This window comes from Natrix helvetica (assembly GCF_964273705.1).
Source record: "Natrix helvetica genome assembly, chromosome: 1".
NCBI classification, from domain to species: Eukaryota; Metazoa; Chordata; class Lepidosauria; order Squamata; family Natricidae; genus Natrix; species Natrix helvetica.
In genome coordinates this window covers 230,399,811-230,415,491 of record NC_138548.1, presented here as the reverse complement: position 1 = coordinate 230,415,491, position 15,681 = coordinate 230,399,811, and the positions used below count along the sequence as shown (strand labels likewise).

The following is a 15,681-nucleotide window of genomic DNA, read 5'->3' as shown; positions in this document are numbered from 1 at the left end:
TCAGGGATGTTTGCTGACGTTAAACTATCAAAATAATGAAGGTAGGCCTTATAAATAAAGAGCCACAGGATGACCGTAGTTGCCACGGAGGATCAAATTTTATGACATCACAGCTGCCTTGCCCACTGGAGGTTCCAGTTTCTCCTGGGTGCCTTTAGGTAGGGTTGTTGGGAAGACTAATGAGGCCAATTCCGGCAGAGCCATCGGCAGCCAGGGCTGACAAATCTGGGCGAGATGGATCAATGAAGTGACCTGGACCATTGCAGCTTCTCGTTTGATCTATGAGGAGGATGTCTGCTAAAGCAGCAGCTGGAGGAAACCTTCTCCTTCTGCTTCCACCCTCAAATCAGTCTCAGCTCCCTTGAAGGGCTGGAAGCCGGAGCCCCCAGGAAGAAAAGGAAGAAAAGGCCGTCTCCCCTCTTCCCACACAACACCCAGGACAGAGCAACACACTCACAAGTACAGCGCAGCCCCTGCTTGCGTAGCCCCAAGAGCAGTGTCTCACACACGTTGCAGTAAACAGGGCGGTTAAAGTGCTTCAGGCGCCACAGATGCTGCCCGTCATCTTTCATCGTCTGAAGCAATGGAGAAAGTTGGCAATTAAGGAAGAGGCTTAAGGGGGTGACTGGTTTGGGAGACAAAGGGAAGGGGAGGCATCGAGGCTCTCTGAGTGGGAACAGAAGGTAGAAGTAGGGACAAGATTTGAGCTACAAAGTTTTCCTGAGCACAAAAGTAACATTGCTTTCGGAACATGCATGGAATGGCTTGCACCTAAATGCCCATTACATACCATGTTTTCCCGAAAATAAGACAGGGTCTTATTTTCTTTTCACCCTCCTAAAATAAGCACTTGGCCTTATTTTCAGGGAGGTCTTATTATTTTTGAGGTGCAGGAGGCGGCGAGCGTGGTCACCACATGTGTCACAATATTTTTGGGGGAGCGCTTATTTTAGCAAATGCGCTCAAAAGCCCGATTGGGCTTATTTATCCAGGGAGGATAAATAAGCCACTGCGTCCCTACAGTTATTTGAGTAACATTTCCCCTTTAAGCTAACCCACAGCCAAAGCTGTATAATCGTTTTGTTTCACCATTCATTTCATGGCCGGAGGTGAAATCTGGCGCTCAGCTGCAGGTTTTATGGCCATTTTAGGACGATGCTGTCCTTCCCCTTCAGTCCCCAGTCAGCCTCCCGTGCATTCATTCTGCTGCAGTCCCCAAAGGAGCTGGAGAGAGCAGCAGAATTGCAAACAGCCTTCAACTGCTGACTCGACATTCCTCTAAGACACAGCACAGCTGGCTGGGGAATTCTGGGACTTGAAGTACCCAGGACTTAAAGTCGCCAAGGCTGAGAAACACTGCTCTAAGAGCTTTAACTCCGTGGCCTCTACCAACTTAGGGCAAGGCTAACATAGCAGAACAGTGGCATGCCATAACACTCCCCCGGGCACACGGAGAAAATAGTTAATTCCTTATTTGTTGTCTATAGAAAAAGGGAAACAAGGGGTGAGACATCTTAAGTAAAAGTGCTGCCTGTGACTCAGTTCTCTGGGTGATTCTGAACTTTGTTTTTTGTTTAAAATGTTTAACTTGATTCGCCCCTGGATAGAACAGAATGGGAGACAGGAGCAGGATCCCTGGAAGGAACCTGAAGGTGAGAATTTTCCAGCCAGACCAGCAGTCCTTCTCTAGTGTCGTGATTGGAAGGGGCAGGAAAGGCAAAAGAAATCAAGCAATTATCACATGTCGGACAAGGAAGATCAAAAGCCACGTTCAACAGTAAGTTAGACGGACCAAGGCAAAACGAGGCCTTCGTCCCCTCTGTACTTACCGCCTCCAGTCCAAGTAGCACCAGGAGGGGGACGGTGGTGGCACCTCCGCGGAGCCATTCAGAGAGAGACACAGTACCGCTGCTGTCATAATCAATTTCACGCATCATCTCCTGCAGGATCTGAGCGGGGGAAGGGTTGATCCGAAAAGGAGAGCCTTAGGAGGGAGCCATTGCAGTGCTTGTTCCAGTCCATTTGTCCCAAAGTGATGCACAAGCCTCATTTTACGAGGAACATTTCAAGACAGCTTGTCTTTCTTTGTCAAAGAGGCACCCAACAAGCTACAATTATCTGCAGCATAAGGCAGGGACTACTCTTTCCTCATTGCACAGCACTGAATTGGCTCCTCATTCCCAGGTATTTATTTATGCAAATCTTGAAGAAAAAAAAAACAGATCCCTTGAACAAAGTGAAAAGAAACCCGATGTCAAAATAATGCTGCATCTAAAATAGAATTAATCATGTGCCTCCAGATTTAGGACAAGCTATCCTTCACCATCAATAATTCAGGCAATAATTTGGGATATAGAAATGTGATAAATACATAAACAAAAAGTATAATGAGATCCCTCATACAGTACCTATCCAGTATCCTTCTGTACACATATCTGAATGGCAACAACTATTGAGCAGAAACACGGAAAATAGGTTTCCCCCCCCCCCACAACACTCAATTTCTTGCAAAAAACAAAAACTGACAAAAACAACAACCCTCCCCACAAATCCAGAAAACTCTAAACCTCTTTCATCTCTTAATAGAAGCAGAAAAGGAAACCACAATTCTATTAGGTAAATCCCATTAACTAAATACTGATTCTATATATGAAAGTCACATCCGGCTTTATCTCATTTAGCTGTAGGTTCCTTCCCTTTCAACTGTCTCCTTAATCTTTCTTCCTTAATGCACACGATATGAGCTCTTTCCCTTTTAGAGTGTTATAGCAAAAATCGTTGTTAATAGCAATCCTGGTGTCAGGCTCCAAAAACTAAGAAAGACATGCTGAGTTTCCTTTATTGTTCCACACCTATACAAGAGAAATCTTGCCAAACTAAAGCAACTACTTGCATCATTAAAGATATATCCTGAGAACTCCTGGGGAGGAACTGACTTGACTCTCTTCTTCCCAACCAATCTATCTAAAATCTTGCTGCCTCTTAGTCCTCTGGAATGCCCTCCCTCCCTCCTGGGAATCCAGACTATGTTCTACTGCACCCAGTTCTAGAGCCCAACATAGACACCAACATTCTGGAGCCAATCATGGTAATTATACGTTGAAAGTACATACATGGGAAGGGGCAGATGAAGCAACTGAAGGAATTCTGCACTTACGGGTTTAAGTTCAGTGACATCCCAGTCCAGATATTCAGCTACTCGCATCATCTGCGTGATGATGCGATCTACCTCCTAGAGAGAACACCACCATTTAGGACCAGAATTAAATTCCAGTGGTTCATATGAAGGGTCATGCATGCATTTGTCAGTCTGGCATCTCTTATTGTGTTCGACCAGGAGTCAGCAACCTGCGGCTCTGGAGCCACATGTGGCTCTTTCATCCCTCTGCTGTGGCTCCCTGTCGCCTGTCGGTGCCATAATTTCCCGTTGGGAGGAGGAGAAAACACAGCGTGCCAGGAGGAGACTCTACGGCAGGTGGCAGGTTTTCCGGTCAGCTCCACAATTGATAGGGCTTTCGGTTAGCACAGGCAGAGGAAAAAGGACGCCGCACTAGGAGGAGACTCTATGGTGGGGAACCAGACTTCTTGGCTCCAGAATTGAATGGGGGGCTTCCATTTAGGACCTTTGTGGCTCTTTGAGTGTTTAAGGTTGCCGACCCCAGTGTTACACCACAAGTTCCCAGCATTCCTAACAAAGGATGTCCTTGGCATTGTAGCCAAATGTATCAAAAGGAAGAGTGTTGATGAAGACTGACCTAGAGGGATAGGTTTAGAGCTCAGATGAAAGCAGGTGTCCCCAATTTTTTTTTATCAGAGAACAGAAAATGAGTCAGACAAAAGCAATATATCCTAGCCTGTTGAAAATGAGATATTTTGGTTCTCCCAGGAGACGCAGTGATGGGGGCATGCAGCTGCTTAATAAGAAGAGAGCAAATTTCTTCTCCCTCCCAAAGGCGCCATAGGATGCGGTCTCCAGAGTTCCTTCAAAGTTTTTACCAAAATATCATTTATAATGTGAAAGGAGGGGAAACCGCGTCCCCAAAACATCTAAGAGTTTCTTCTAGCTGCATTTAATTAACTTGACTTGAGGGTGATTACATTTATACTTACATTAAATCAAATTTAAGTTTTGTTGCGGCCTCACCACAAGTCTGCTGCACACCACTCAAAAGCCCTGTGTGGTCCTTTAACCAAAAAAGATGGTACCTTTCGGTGCTAAACCAACAGGAACCAACAAAAATCAGACTGATATATACACTAGCACAGGAGGCTGTCAGCTATATTACAGTGGGATGCATTACTGAAAAGATTTGGCATCAAAATATTTGGGCCTTTTCTATCACAAAAAACTGAAGATACTGGTGTGTGTGTGTGTATCTGTTGTGTGGATAAACCAATACTTCTGTCTGAAGTGGAGTTAAAAAGAACAGGGAGACTCGGTTCCAAAACTCTATAACTCTATAAACGGCCTCATGCTACTTACTGAATTGTCAAGAAGACCATTTCCATCTTTGTCATAAAGCTTGAAGGTGACTGTGGGAGGAAAAACGGAAATAAAAAATAGAAGCTTCTAGACAAGGGATCGCCAAATACGCACGTCTCTGCCTTCACCCTCTTGCCCCAGGCCTCTTCCATCAAGAGTCCTGTTTCATCGAGCCTTTTCATTTGACCTTACTTGAAGGAGGCAAAGCGTATTACTAAAGCAGGCTCCTTCAGTTTGAGAGCAAAATCAATTTCTTTTGCAGAAACCCCAGCATAAATTCCCCAAATGTTTTAAAATGTCAGTTTTCAGCAAGGATTTCAAAAGACTTCTACACATTTAAAACAGAGGCATTCTTGTGTTGATAAAACTGTATGAGCTTAAGATGGATGCAAGCAGAAGAATTACAATTATCCTACACAAATGGGAGGTGAACATGACTACCCCGAGCCTACTAAAGAATGCTACCCTTCCGCATATCCAGCCAATTAAATCCTCTTTCACAGTAGAGTGAGTAAAAATTAATCAAAATTATATATACTGTACCTATGATCATATATTTGGCGGATGACTCTAGGGAGGTGAAAATCATATTTAGGAGGGAGGGAGGGAGGGAGGGAGGGAGGGAGGAAGGAAGGAAGGAAAGAGGTATCTTAATGACTGCAAGTTGGTTCTCTGAGCTGAAGAATTACCAAAATCAGATTTTCCCAGTCAAAATGTGCCTCCATCAAAAAATCAAGCTCTGAACTGAGACCTTTGGCTGCTATTCTTCTCTCTTGATCCTTTGCAGTACTCACATTCCAGTTTGTCTTCGGGCCTCCCACCTTCTAGCAGCGAGAAGTAACAAGAGACGTCATTGACGCAAACAAAACCACTGGCTGAAAAGCAGAGAATACACTGGGTTAAGTAATCCTTCGTCCTCGGAACTGCTAGATATTCCGGCTGCCTAACCCAGCCCTCCTCAAAGAGATCCTTACTAAAAAAAATATGGGATGGAGGGGGTAGAAAGGATGCAAGCCCACCCTCTTCCCCAAACCCTCAGAGAAAGGTCAATATTTTAAGTGAGGCAGCTTGCCAAGCCGACATACCTGGCTCTTTTGTGGTTTGTCCTGCTGTAGTCTGGAAAGACATGAAGAGGTGACAGCAAAGTCCATCCGAGATCTCCTCCGCTTCCAAGTAAGATTTCAGGAAGAGCTTGAAGCCCTCGAAGTCTATTGACTGAGAACAGCATTATCAGAGAGAAATAAGGCAAAGCCACAGAGAAGAATGCCAGGAATCACAGCTACTGACATTCCCTATTGATTGTGCCAAAAAGCGGAGCTTTGACTCAGCTAATAATGTGTCACTTCAGTGCTAGATATATTACTGCATGCAGGGAATGGTAAAAAATGCTATTTCTCATTTTAATGGGAAACAGGATGGCTGTTCCCCATTGTTTGGTTGCTACTGGAACTAATGAAATTGTGATTAATGGACCCAGAAAGAAATCATTGCATGTACTTCAAACAAGAGGAACATGTGGAGCGATGGGGATGGGGGTTTAGGATTGAACGTCAGAATGTAGGAAGGGAGGCTGGAGTCAGTTTTAGGATATATGTCACCTTATGTGTCCTATGAGAACAGGAGGATGGCGTTTAAAGATACCCAAAAATAAATCGGTAAAATTGGCAACAGGGATTTGGGGTGTGTGTGTGTCACAAACCCATATTTGACATTTTGCTTAAAAAGCTACTTCACTGCAGAGGAGATTGCAAGAATCACACACACCCAGGCTGGAAGGAGGACCTGGATCGCGGCCACACGACTGACTTTTGTACTTCTGAACGTGTTCCGTTTACACCAGGGGTGTCCAAACTTGTGAACTTTAAGACTTGTGGACTTCAACTCCCAGAATTCCCCAGCCAGCTGGCTGGGGAATTCTGGGAGTTGAAGTCCACAAGTCTTAAAGTTCACAAGTTTGGACACCCCTGGTTTACACGAAGGAATGGGAGAAATGTCAGATCTGAGAATAGTATAAGGTAGTTGGAGGATTCACCAACATCTCAGAAGGCAGGAATAAACCCTCAAACAATTGGCAGAACGGAAAACCAAACACCAAGGCCACGTTCTGGCAGTGTGTGTGTGTGTGTGTGTGTGTGTGTGTGTGTGTGTGTGTGTGTAGGAACAACAGCACACCAAGATAAATAGTAGAAAAAATAAATTCAGTTAATGAACAAAAAAGAAGAGCCAGGAGCGCAACTAAGCTGCAGTACTAAATAGTTGGGTGTAATCCCAAAACAACCGGAGCGCCACTTGAACACTATTGGCATTGACAAATCCAACATCAATCAATTGCAAAAGGCAGCTTTACTCAGACCAGCTTACGTCTTGCGACGATACCTCTCATGCCATCAAACATCAACATCTGCCTAACCCAGATCCTTGGGAGGACTCGGGAGGTGGATAAAAATGCCAAATCCAGTCGCAACATCTGGCTGACGAACCATAAAATAACAATAATACTTCAGACTGTACTTGAAGTTATGCTTTTCAGTTCTAGGCAAGAAACACTTTGAAAGGATGTAGGACAGGAGCTGGACAATGAAGTGCTTTCCAAATGTTTTGGCCCTACAACAACTTCTTGCTATTGGTCATGCAGGCTAGAGCTGAATCCAAAATATTTGAAAGTCACCATGTTGCCTGCCACTGACACAGGCTCAGTGAAAGTGGCTCAGATGATGGCAACAAAGTCATTTGGGAATGCAGAAAATAAGGAAGAAAGTTGAAAGGAGGTGATTATTTATAGCTGCTGAAGACTAAGAAAGGGATATGAAAGCCCCTCAGGTAAGAGTTATCACACACGAGTGAGTAAAGGGTTGTTCTCTTCTTCTGCAGGGAGTAGAACTGGATCTAGATTACAAAATGTCATAATCTTTAGAGGTTTAGATTTACATGTGACAAATGAATCAATTATTGGGGAAAAGGGCTCGTCTGCTGGAAATCCTCAGTCAGAATCTGACCGACATCTTCTGGCTCCAGCACTGGATTTCCTGCTCGGAATTGGGGATTGGACTACAAAGCCCTCGCTGTAATTGTATGGCTCTGTCTGCATATCACAGCTGATCCAGTTAGTATGTCGCTCCCATATGCCATCAGCAGACCATCTGGAATAGCTGGGTCAGGCAACAATGGTGTTATAGCACCCCCACTCCCAACTGCTACAAAGGAGGATTGGAATGCGATCATTTCTCTTCCCACTTCCTGCATTTTTTAAAAAAATTTCCTCCAGGAGGGAGATAGGCATGGGTTGGGTAACTTGGAGATTGTGCTCTAAAGCAGTGTTTTTCAACCTTGGCAACTTGAAGATGTCTGGACTTCAACTCCCAGAATTCCCCAGCCAGCGAATGCTGGCTGGGGAATTCTGGGAGTTGAAGTCCAGACATCTTCAAGTTGCCAAGGTTGAAAAACACTGCTCTAAAGAGCCACATCCTACCTTGCTTGTTTCTGCTCCTTGCTCTCATGCACAACCCCAATGTGACCAAAAAACTAGTTGAAGCCAAAATAGCTACACAGACAAACCACCTCTCCAAATGCTCTTCCATTTCCATGGGGCTCTCTAGGACATCCTCTTGATCACCCACATTGGGGGAGATCATTAACCTTTACAAAGTGTGGCTATGACAATGCAGAGTGAATTGATAGACCGGTTTAGTTGCAAATAAGATCAAGTTTCTTTGGAGCTAGATCTAACGCACGCTGGGTAAAACAGCTGAGTTTTAGAGTTTATATGACACTTTTAGGGACGCGGTGGCTCAGTGGCTAAGACGCTGAGCTTGTTTATCAGAAAGGTTGGTAGTTCGGTGGTTCGAATCCCTACTGCTACATAACGGAGTGAGCTGGCGTTACGTATCCCAGCTTCTGCCAACCTAGCAGTTCGAAAGCATGTAAAAATGCAAGTAGAAAAACAAGAACCACCTTTGATGGGAAGGTAGCAGCGTTCTGTGCACCTTTGGTGTTTAGTCATGCCAGCCACCTGACCATGGAGATGTCTTCGGACAGCTCTGGCTCTTCAGCTTTGAAACAGAGATAAGCACCGCCCCCTAGAGTCAGGAACGACTAGCACATATGTGCGAGGGGAACCTTTACCTTTATGACACTTTTACTGCCCTTCAGAACGTCCCATAATGCAGCTAAGCATCATGGAAACCCCGAATTTATGTGTCAAAGACAGAAGACACCCAAAGCGGTACATAAGTTTGGAAAGATGTTGTGCTGATTTGCAAAGTCATCTCGCTGGTAAACACCTAATTAGGCAAATATACAACCTAGCAAGGCAAAAGATGGAGATGTTTTCAGGAAAGGAAGAGGAAGATACTCACATCCCCTTGCCGCTGCTGAGACAAGGTACCCTCTCCATAAAATTCCTTCAGCACATCCTGCACTTTCTTGCTGCTATCTGTGGAGCAAGGAACAATGAAGACTGACAAGGAAAAGAAAGGGTAGGAATTCTGCTACACTTCATGCTGTAACCGGGAAATGTGTCAAGCACGACATTTGTACTGGCTAACAATTAGAACTCTCTGAATGCTGTCCTAAGTTTCAAAGTGATGTAAGAATCAGAGGGTTGCAATGAGGCATCCAATCCAGCTGATGCAAATTCAAAACATTCTTAACCTGGGGTGTTAAAACGCAAGGTAATTTAACTTGTAGAAGGAATGGGTTGCCCAAGAATTTAAGTTCAAGATAAGCCAAAGTTAAAGATTATATTGTTTAGCAGAGTCCTCAAAAACTAAGACTATGCCTTCCTTGATATTTGTCTCTGGAAACTCAACTGTGATTTGTGCATCCCACATGAGATACCAAGCTAATGCTACTGGGTTTGGGGAAGAGGGGGGTGGATGGGTGGAGGGAACAGATGGACATGGGCTAGCACAAAAGAATTATCCTAAGAGCCTTCCTGGGACCGGCACAGAAATGGCTGCTTTTCCTTTCTCGATGCTCAAGTCAACCAGATTTAAGTTCTAAGGAGTTGGTACGGCCTTTGATTTTAGAGAGGAAGTTCTAGCTTTAACAGGTTCTGCCTGTCCATGCCTCTACCCCTCCCAGGGGCTAAGAGAAGCCTACTGGTACAAAGGGAGAAAGAAAAGGACTCACAGTCAATATACTTCTGCAGCTGGGTGAACTCCTCCGGGCTGAGGGTGGCCCACTCCTTGCCGTCAGACATGATGCTGCTCTTGTTCCAATTTACGTCTGCAAACAGAGGAGTCAGGGGATGTCGTTAGACAGCAGGGGACGAAGATGAAACGGGCAGAGAAGGTGCTCTCTGGGCACACAATCTCTCTCTCTCTCTCTCTCTCTTTCCCCCTCGGTAGTCTCCTCACATTCTCCGGACTGATCCGCTGAGCCAGCACATTCTTCCCTGGCACAATTGGCTTCTGGAGCAGCAACCGGGAATTTGGCCATGGCACAGGCAGCCCCTGGAGAGGCAAGATTCCAGCTGCACAGGCTGAGAAAGAGAGCGAGAGAGAGCGAGAGAGAGAGACGTACCGCCTGGCGGATTTAACTCCTGGAGAAGCGCAGCGATGCCAAAGGCTTTGATCCCGATGCAGGTGGAATCCCGACTGAAGCCAAGCCAAGCCAAAAGAAGCCGGCGGCGGAGGGGCATCGCCCAAAGGAGGAAACATGTTGCACAGCAGCTTTTTTAATCTGGACAAGCTCACGCATTCAGCCTGTTAAAGGGACAGTCCCCAATTACCTGCGTGGGTGGGCGAGCAGCTGGAAGAGCAACGGCTGTATCTTTTGCCCCAGGGCAAGCCCATTTTTTTCAGAGACCCCTGCAGGGCTGGGAAAAGATGGAGGGATCCAGAAGCAAGGCAAGAGGCAGTCAAGGAGATCATTCGAATCGAAGGGGGAAGGAAAAGCAGTTTGGGATGCGATTGGGATCAATTTAGCAATTTATACCAGCCTGCTGCAGAGGGTGCCAAGTTTGATCCCATTAAAATTTAATGGAGGTTTTTTGAGTGTTATTGACGGAAATGCCACACATTTTACAGAGATACAATCCTGGCAGTGAGTGCAAGGAGGATTTGCAGGAAGCCGTTGGAGGGGGCATGTTTTAGCAGCTCACTTAAAGGAGGAAACTTCTATCAACTGAGTACAACTGAGAACATGTCATCATCTGGCATCCTCAACCTGATACCCACAGACCCCAGCGGGCCTGCAACATGCTCCCTTCTCCATCCCAAGTACGGGTAGCCCTGGATTGTTGCAACCATTCATGGAGTGACCCTTCAAAGTTACAACAGCACAGAATCCCTGTGGTCGTGTGATCAAAATTCGGACGCTTCGCATCTGACATGTATTTCAGAATCCTGGGGTCATGGGTTCCCCTTTTGCAACCTTCGGACAAGCAAAGTCAATGGGCAAGTCGGTTTTACTTGGCGAACATAATATAACAACTACAATGATTCCGTAAGCAATTATTGCAAGAAAGGTTGTAAAATGGGGCAACACTCACTTAACAATTGATGGAAGATTGGGGCTCTAATGTGGTTGTACGTTGAGGACTACCTGTAAAATGCACATCCTGGTCTTTTAAAAATCCTTTTAGTTTTGCATTTTTATTGATTGGTTAACTTGAGAGGTCAATATGCCACAAAGCAGAGCCACAGCTTCCATCTTTATTAACCAGAATGTTTCCTCTTTAAAACACAATAAAACCTTTGTTAGCCACTGAATTCCTTATCAGTGAGTTCCAGAGATCTCATCTCAAAGGTTAGGGTTAACATATGCGACTCCATCTCTCTTTCCCTTGTTCCACACTGTCTTTGACTTACAATCACAACTAAGACTGAAACTTACATTGCTTAGCAAGCCAGTCGTTGTGAATCAGGCACAATTTCACAACTTTTTATGCCGTGGCTATTAAGTGAGTCACATGTACTTTAAGCGAATCCTGCTTCTGCCATTGACTTTGCTTGTGAGAAGTTGGCTGAGAAGATCGCAAATGGAGATCATATGACCCGGTTGCCAAGCACCCAAATTTTGATCACACAACCACAGGGACGCTACAATGGTTGTAAGTGTGAGGACTGGTTGTAAGGCACTTTTTTTCAGTGATGTCATAATTTCAAACGGTCGCTAAACAAGTAGTTGTAAGTCAAGGACTACTTGTATATCTTTTAAACACATACACATGATCTACAGTACGATGAGAAAAGAAATAACGAAAAAACCAGAACTAGAAAGCATTCATTCCATCCCATTACATAAAAACATGAAGACATCAGCTTGAGTGAAGAAATCACCCTGAAATATCCTAGGCACTCATGAATTTCATTTCATAATGACAACTTCTATATCTAGGCCAGGGCTAGGCAACTGTGACAACTTCATGACATGTGGATGGCTGTCTCAGGAATTCTGGGAGTTGAAGTTCACAGGTTGTAAAGTTGCCCATCCCGATCTGGGTAGATGCAGTAGGATTTCCCAACAATGTTAGCAATCCATAGGTTTTTGAATGATAAAGACGGAGATGTGTTATCAAGTAATGAAAAGAAGGACTAGGGGAGACATGATAGCAGTGTTCCAATATCTCAGGGGTTGCCACAAAGAAGAGGGAGTCAAGCTATTCTCCAAGGCACCTGAGGGTAGAACAAGAAGCAATGGGTGGAAACTAATCAAGGAGAGAAGCAACTTAGAACTGAGGAGAAACTTCCTGACAGTTAGAACAATTAACCCGCTTACCTCCAGAAGTTGTGAATGCCCCAACACTGGAAGTCTTTAAGAAGATGTTGGATAGCCATCTGTCTGAAACGGTATAGGATTTCCTGCCTAGGCAGGGGGTTGGACTAGAAGACCTCCAAGGTCCCTTCCAACTCTGCTATTGTATTGTATCTTTAGATGCAGTAAACAAAATATTGAAGAATTTGACTCACCGAATTGGGAGCCAGTGTTTCAGCACATGTGTCACATGTGTATCTCAAGGGCTCAGCTCAGTAACTTGGCCATTACCATCCCCCCCCCCCCCCCAGCTCCAGCCTCCAACAAAGCACAAGGGAAGTCCAACATAGGCTGCCTTACAGCAATTGTACTCTAAAGTGATAAATGCAAGAATATTGCTAGACCATCCTGGAAAGGTCACTGTTCGGGGGTGGGTTGCTCCCGGCATTACTGCTGGTTCGGTGCACCTGCATGCGCATTTGCTCAACGATAAGCTGCGCATGTGCAAAACGTTAAAAAAAATAAATGTGTGAAATTACAATTGTTCTGCGCATGCCAAAAATCAAGATGGCGGCCACATGGGAGAACAGGTTCGGGGGCGTGGCAGCCCTGGGTCGTTGCCGGTTCCAGTGACCCAGGCCACCAAACCACTACTGGTTCAGTCAAACCAGTCCAACTGGTAGGAAATCACCTCTGTGACTGTGGATATACAAACTTACATTGGCAATAGGAACTCCTGGCTACAGAGTTCCCTTAGGATTCCAGGGACAGCAGTGGGGCAGAAAGAGGGTCCTTTAGACCTTCAGATTCAAAGGGGAAAGACGTTTTGGAGTTCCCTTAGGTATCATCATGTGCACAGTCACTGTACTACTCTCTTGAGGTTGCCCTTGAAAGTAGAAGCACAATACGGACACAGAGCAGAGTCCCTATCTTATGAAGACGGTCCACAGAGAAACGGTGCCCGTGGTATCAAAAGCTATAACATCAAGCAAAATCAAAGGAGTCATACGCCCTTTGCCTTTTTCACACGCATCAGGCTGATCATTTTCCAAGCCAGGTTGCAAAAGACCAAGAACAGCGGTTCAAACACAAGAATACTGGCAATTGAGTGGAAGCCACTTACACAAGCAGCATTTACAATAAGGCAATATTAGATCGAATCCTTTGCATTTAGAGAGAGCTTCTCCTAGGCCAGCCGGACTGTTGCTTCTTTTAATGCTGGAGGTACCACTTCCCCACAAAATAATGCATTCCCCACTTTCTGGATCCACTTAGCCAACCGCCCTCCCCTAGTCTGAGTAAATCAAGATCAACAGGAGTTAAAAAGCCTGTGGTAAACCAGAGAATTAAAACTATCGCGTCCACCATCTGAGGCTTCATAAACTAAAAGCAATTCCACACAATTAGGCCAAATGGCCTGCTGCACACTGTGACCTGCATTAAAAAGCATCCTTTATTGACACAAAAATGCTTCGCAAATCAGTCACATCAATTCTTTGAGAACTGCAACCCTGGGCTTTCTAGAGCAGATGACAATAAATCTTTCACCTCCCTAAAGAATCCTACTACATAGATACAGGTAGTCCTCAACGTACGGCCGGTTGCTTAGCAACCATTCCAAGTTACAACCGACCTGGAAAAAAAAGGGACTGACAACCCAGATCTGAAGTTCTCACAGTCAGCCTCCAGTCATGTGACCGCACTTCGGGGGCTTGGCAACATGGCCACATTTATGTGATCATGTTTTACAGCAGTTTTGATGAAACCAGGCTTTCAGCCAAACTGCGGCCACAGCAAACAGTGGGTTCTCACAAGGGCAGTGTTCGCTTAATGCAGGGGTGTCCAAACCTGGGAGCTTTAACTTGTGGACTTCAACTCCCAGAATTCCCCAGGCCTGGGGAATTCTGGGAGTTGAAGTCCACAAGTCTTAAAGCTCCCAGGTTTGGACACCCCTGGCTTAATGACTGGTGTTCACTCGATGGCTGCAATTAAAAAAAAAAAACTTTGTAAAATGTGGTTGGTCACGTGACCTGGCCATTTTATGACAATCATTTAGGGCAGGCTCCATTACGGCCGTATGTCGAGTACTACCTGTAGTTGAGGATGTGATAAGACGCTTCAAAGTGAAGCCTTCTTTGCAGTCTTCAGTACTGAAGTTATATCCAGCTGGCCTCAACGTGCATTTATTCATTCAGTATTTTGCCACTTGTGCTCGAGGCAACTCCTGGCCTGCTTTATTCCCCTGGGGCTCTCTCCAGGAGAGCCAGTTTGGTCTAGTGGTGAAGGAACTAGGAGACTATGAGTTCTAGTCCTGCCTTAAGTGTGAAAAAACAGCTGGGTGACTTTGGGTCAGTCCAGTGGTGGGTTCCTACCAGTTCGGCCAAACCAGTAGTGGTATGGCAATCTGGGTTGCTGGAACCGGCAGCGACCCAGGCCTGCCACACCCCTGAACCGGTTCCCTCATCACTGCCGCCATCTTGTTTTTCAGTTCTGCGCATGCGCAGAACTATTTTAATTGAACTGTGCGTGAGTGCGCAGTGCACATCCAGCGAGCAAGCAAACCAGCAGTAAAGCCGGGCAGGACCCACTCCTGGGTCAGTCCCTCTCAGCCCAACCCACCTCACAGGGTTGTTGTCGTGGCGAAAATAGGAGGCGGAAGGCGTATTAGGCATGTTCACTGCCTTGATTTATTTATAACCAATAATAAAGGTGGGATAAAAATGAAATAAATAAATAAAAATAAAAACAAGAAGAAGGTCTAGGATCCTCGGCTCTGAAGGGAAGGATTGTTTCAGTTGCTTACAGGTAGTCCTCCACTTATAATAGTTCACTTAGTGACTGTTCAAAGTTACAATGGCACTGAAAAAAGCAACTCATGACCATTTTTCACACTTACGACCGTGGCAGCATCCCCATGGTCATGTGTATCAATATTAAGATGCTTGGCAGCTGGCTCATAGTTATGACGACTGCAGTGTCCCTGGGGTGATTGTGATCAGCTTCTGACAAGTAAAGCCAATGGGGAAGCCGGATTCACTTAACAACTATGTTACCAACTTAACATCTGCAGTGAATCATTTAACAACTGTGGCAAGCAAAGTCATAAAGTGGGGCAAAACTCACTTAAGAAATGTCTTGCTTAGCAACAGAGATTTTGGGCTCAATTGTGGACATGAGTCAAAGACTACCCGTATTCCTTATTTCCTTATTCCAGTGATAGCAAACCTTTTCGGCACCCAGTGCCCAAACCGAACATTTGTGCATATGTGTGTGCCGCAGCGCCGAAGACCAGCTGGCCAGTGCATGCATGCCTGTTTTTTGGGCATTTTCGAATCATTTTCAGGTGGCTTTTTGGGCTGTGTTTGGCCTGGAAAATGCCCTGATTTTTGGCTGTTTTGGGGGCTATTTTCTGATGCTCCAGTGCCCATGAAGACCAGCTGTGCATGTGCATGCTGGAAACCAGAAGTGCAGCAGGCAATGGCACGGGTGCCCACAAAAAG

General features: G+C 45.3%; 1 protein-coding gene across 3 annotated transcripts in view; it reads right to left on the bottom strand.

Moving 5' to 3' along the window:
• DGKA (diacylglycerol kinase alpha) overlaps window positions 1-15,681 on the bottom strand; it is an 87,365-nt gene that overhangs the window by 27,108 nt on the left and 44,576 nt on the right. The window contains exons 1-9 of one of the 3 annotated variants that reach the window (XM_081950119.1): window positions 10,215-10,371; window positions 9,614-9,709; window positions 8,839-8,915; window positions 5,569-5,698; window positions 5,278-5,358; window positions 4,484-4,533; window positions 3,158-3,232; window positions 1,830-1,949; window positions 458-575 (exon numbers count right to left, since the gene is read on the bottom strand). In XM_081950119.1, the coding sequence (XP_081806245.1) occupies window positions 458-575; window positions 1,830-1,949; window positions 3,158-3,232; window positions 4,484-4,533; window positions 5,278-5,358; window positions 5,569-5,698; window positions 8,839-8,915; window positions 9,614-9,709; window positions 10,215-10,356 (889 nt within the window). In that variant the 5' untranslated portion in view covers window positions 10,357-10,371. Of the gene's footprint in view, window positions 1-457; window positions 576-1,829; window positions 1,950-3,157; window positions 3,233-4,483; window positions 4,534-5,277; window positions 5,359-5,568; window positions 5,699-8,838; window positions 8,916-9,613; window positions 9,710-10,006; window positions 10,029-10,214; window positions 10,372-15,681 lie in introns of those variants that run through there. The other 2 variants (XM_081950121.1, XM_081950120.1) reach the window with 2 other exon arrangements.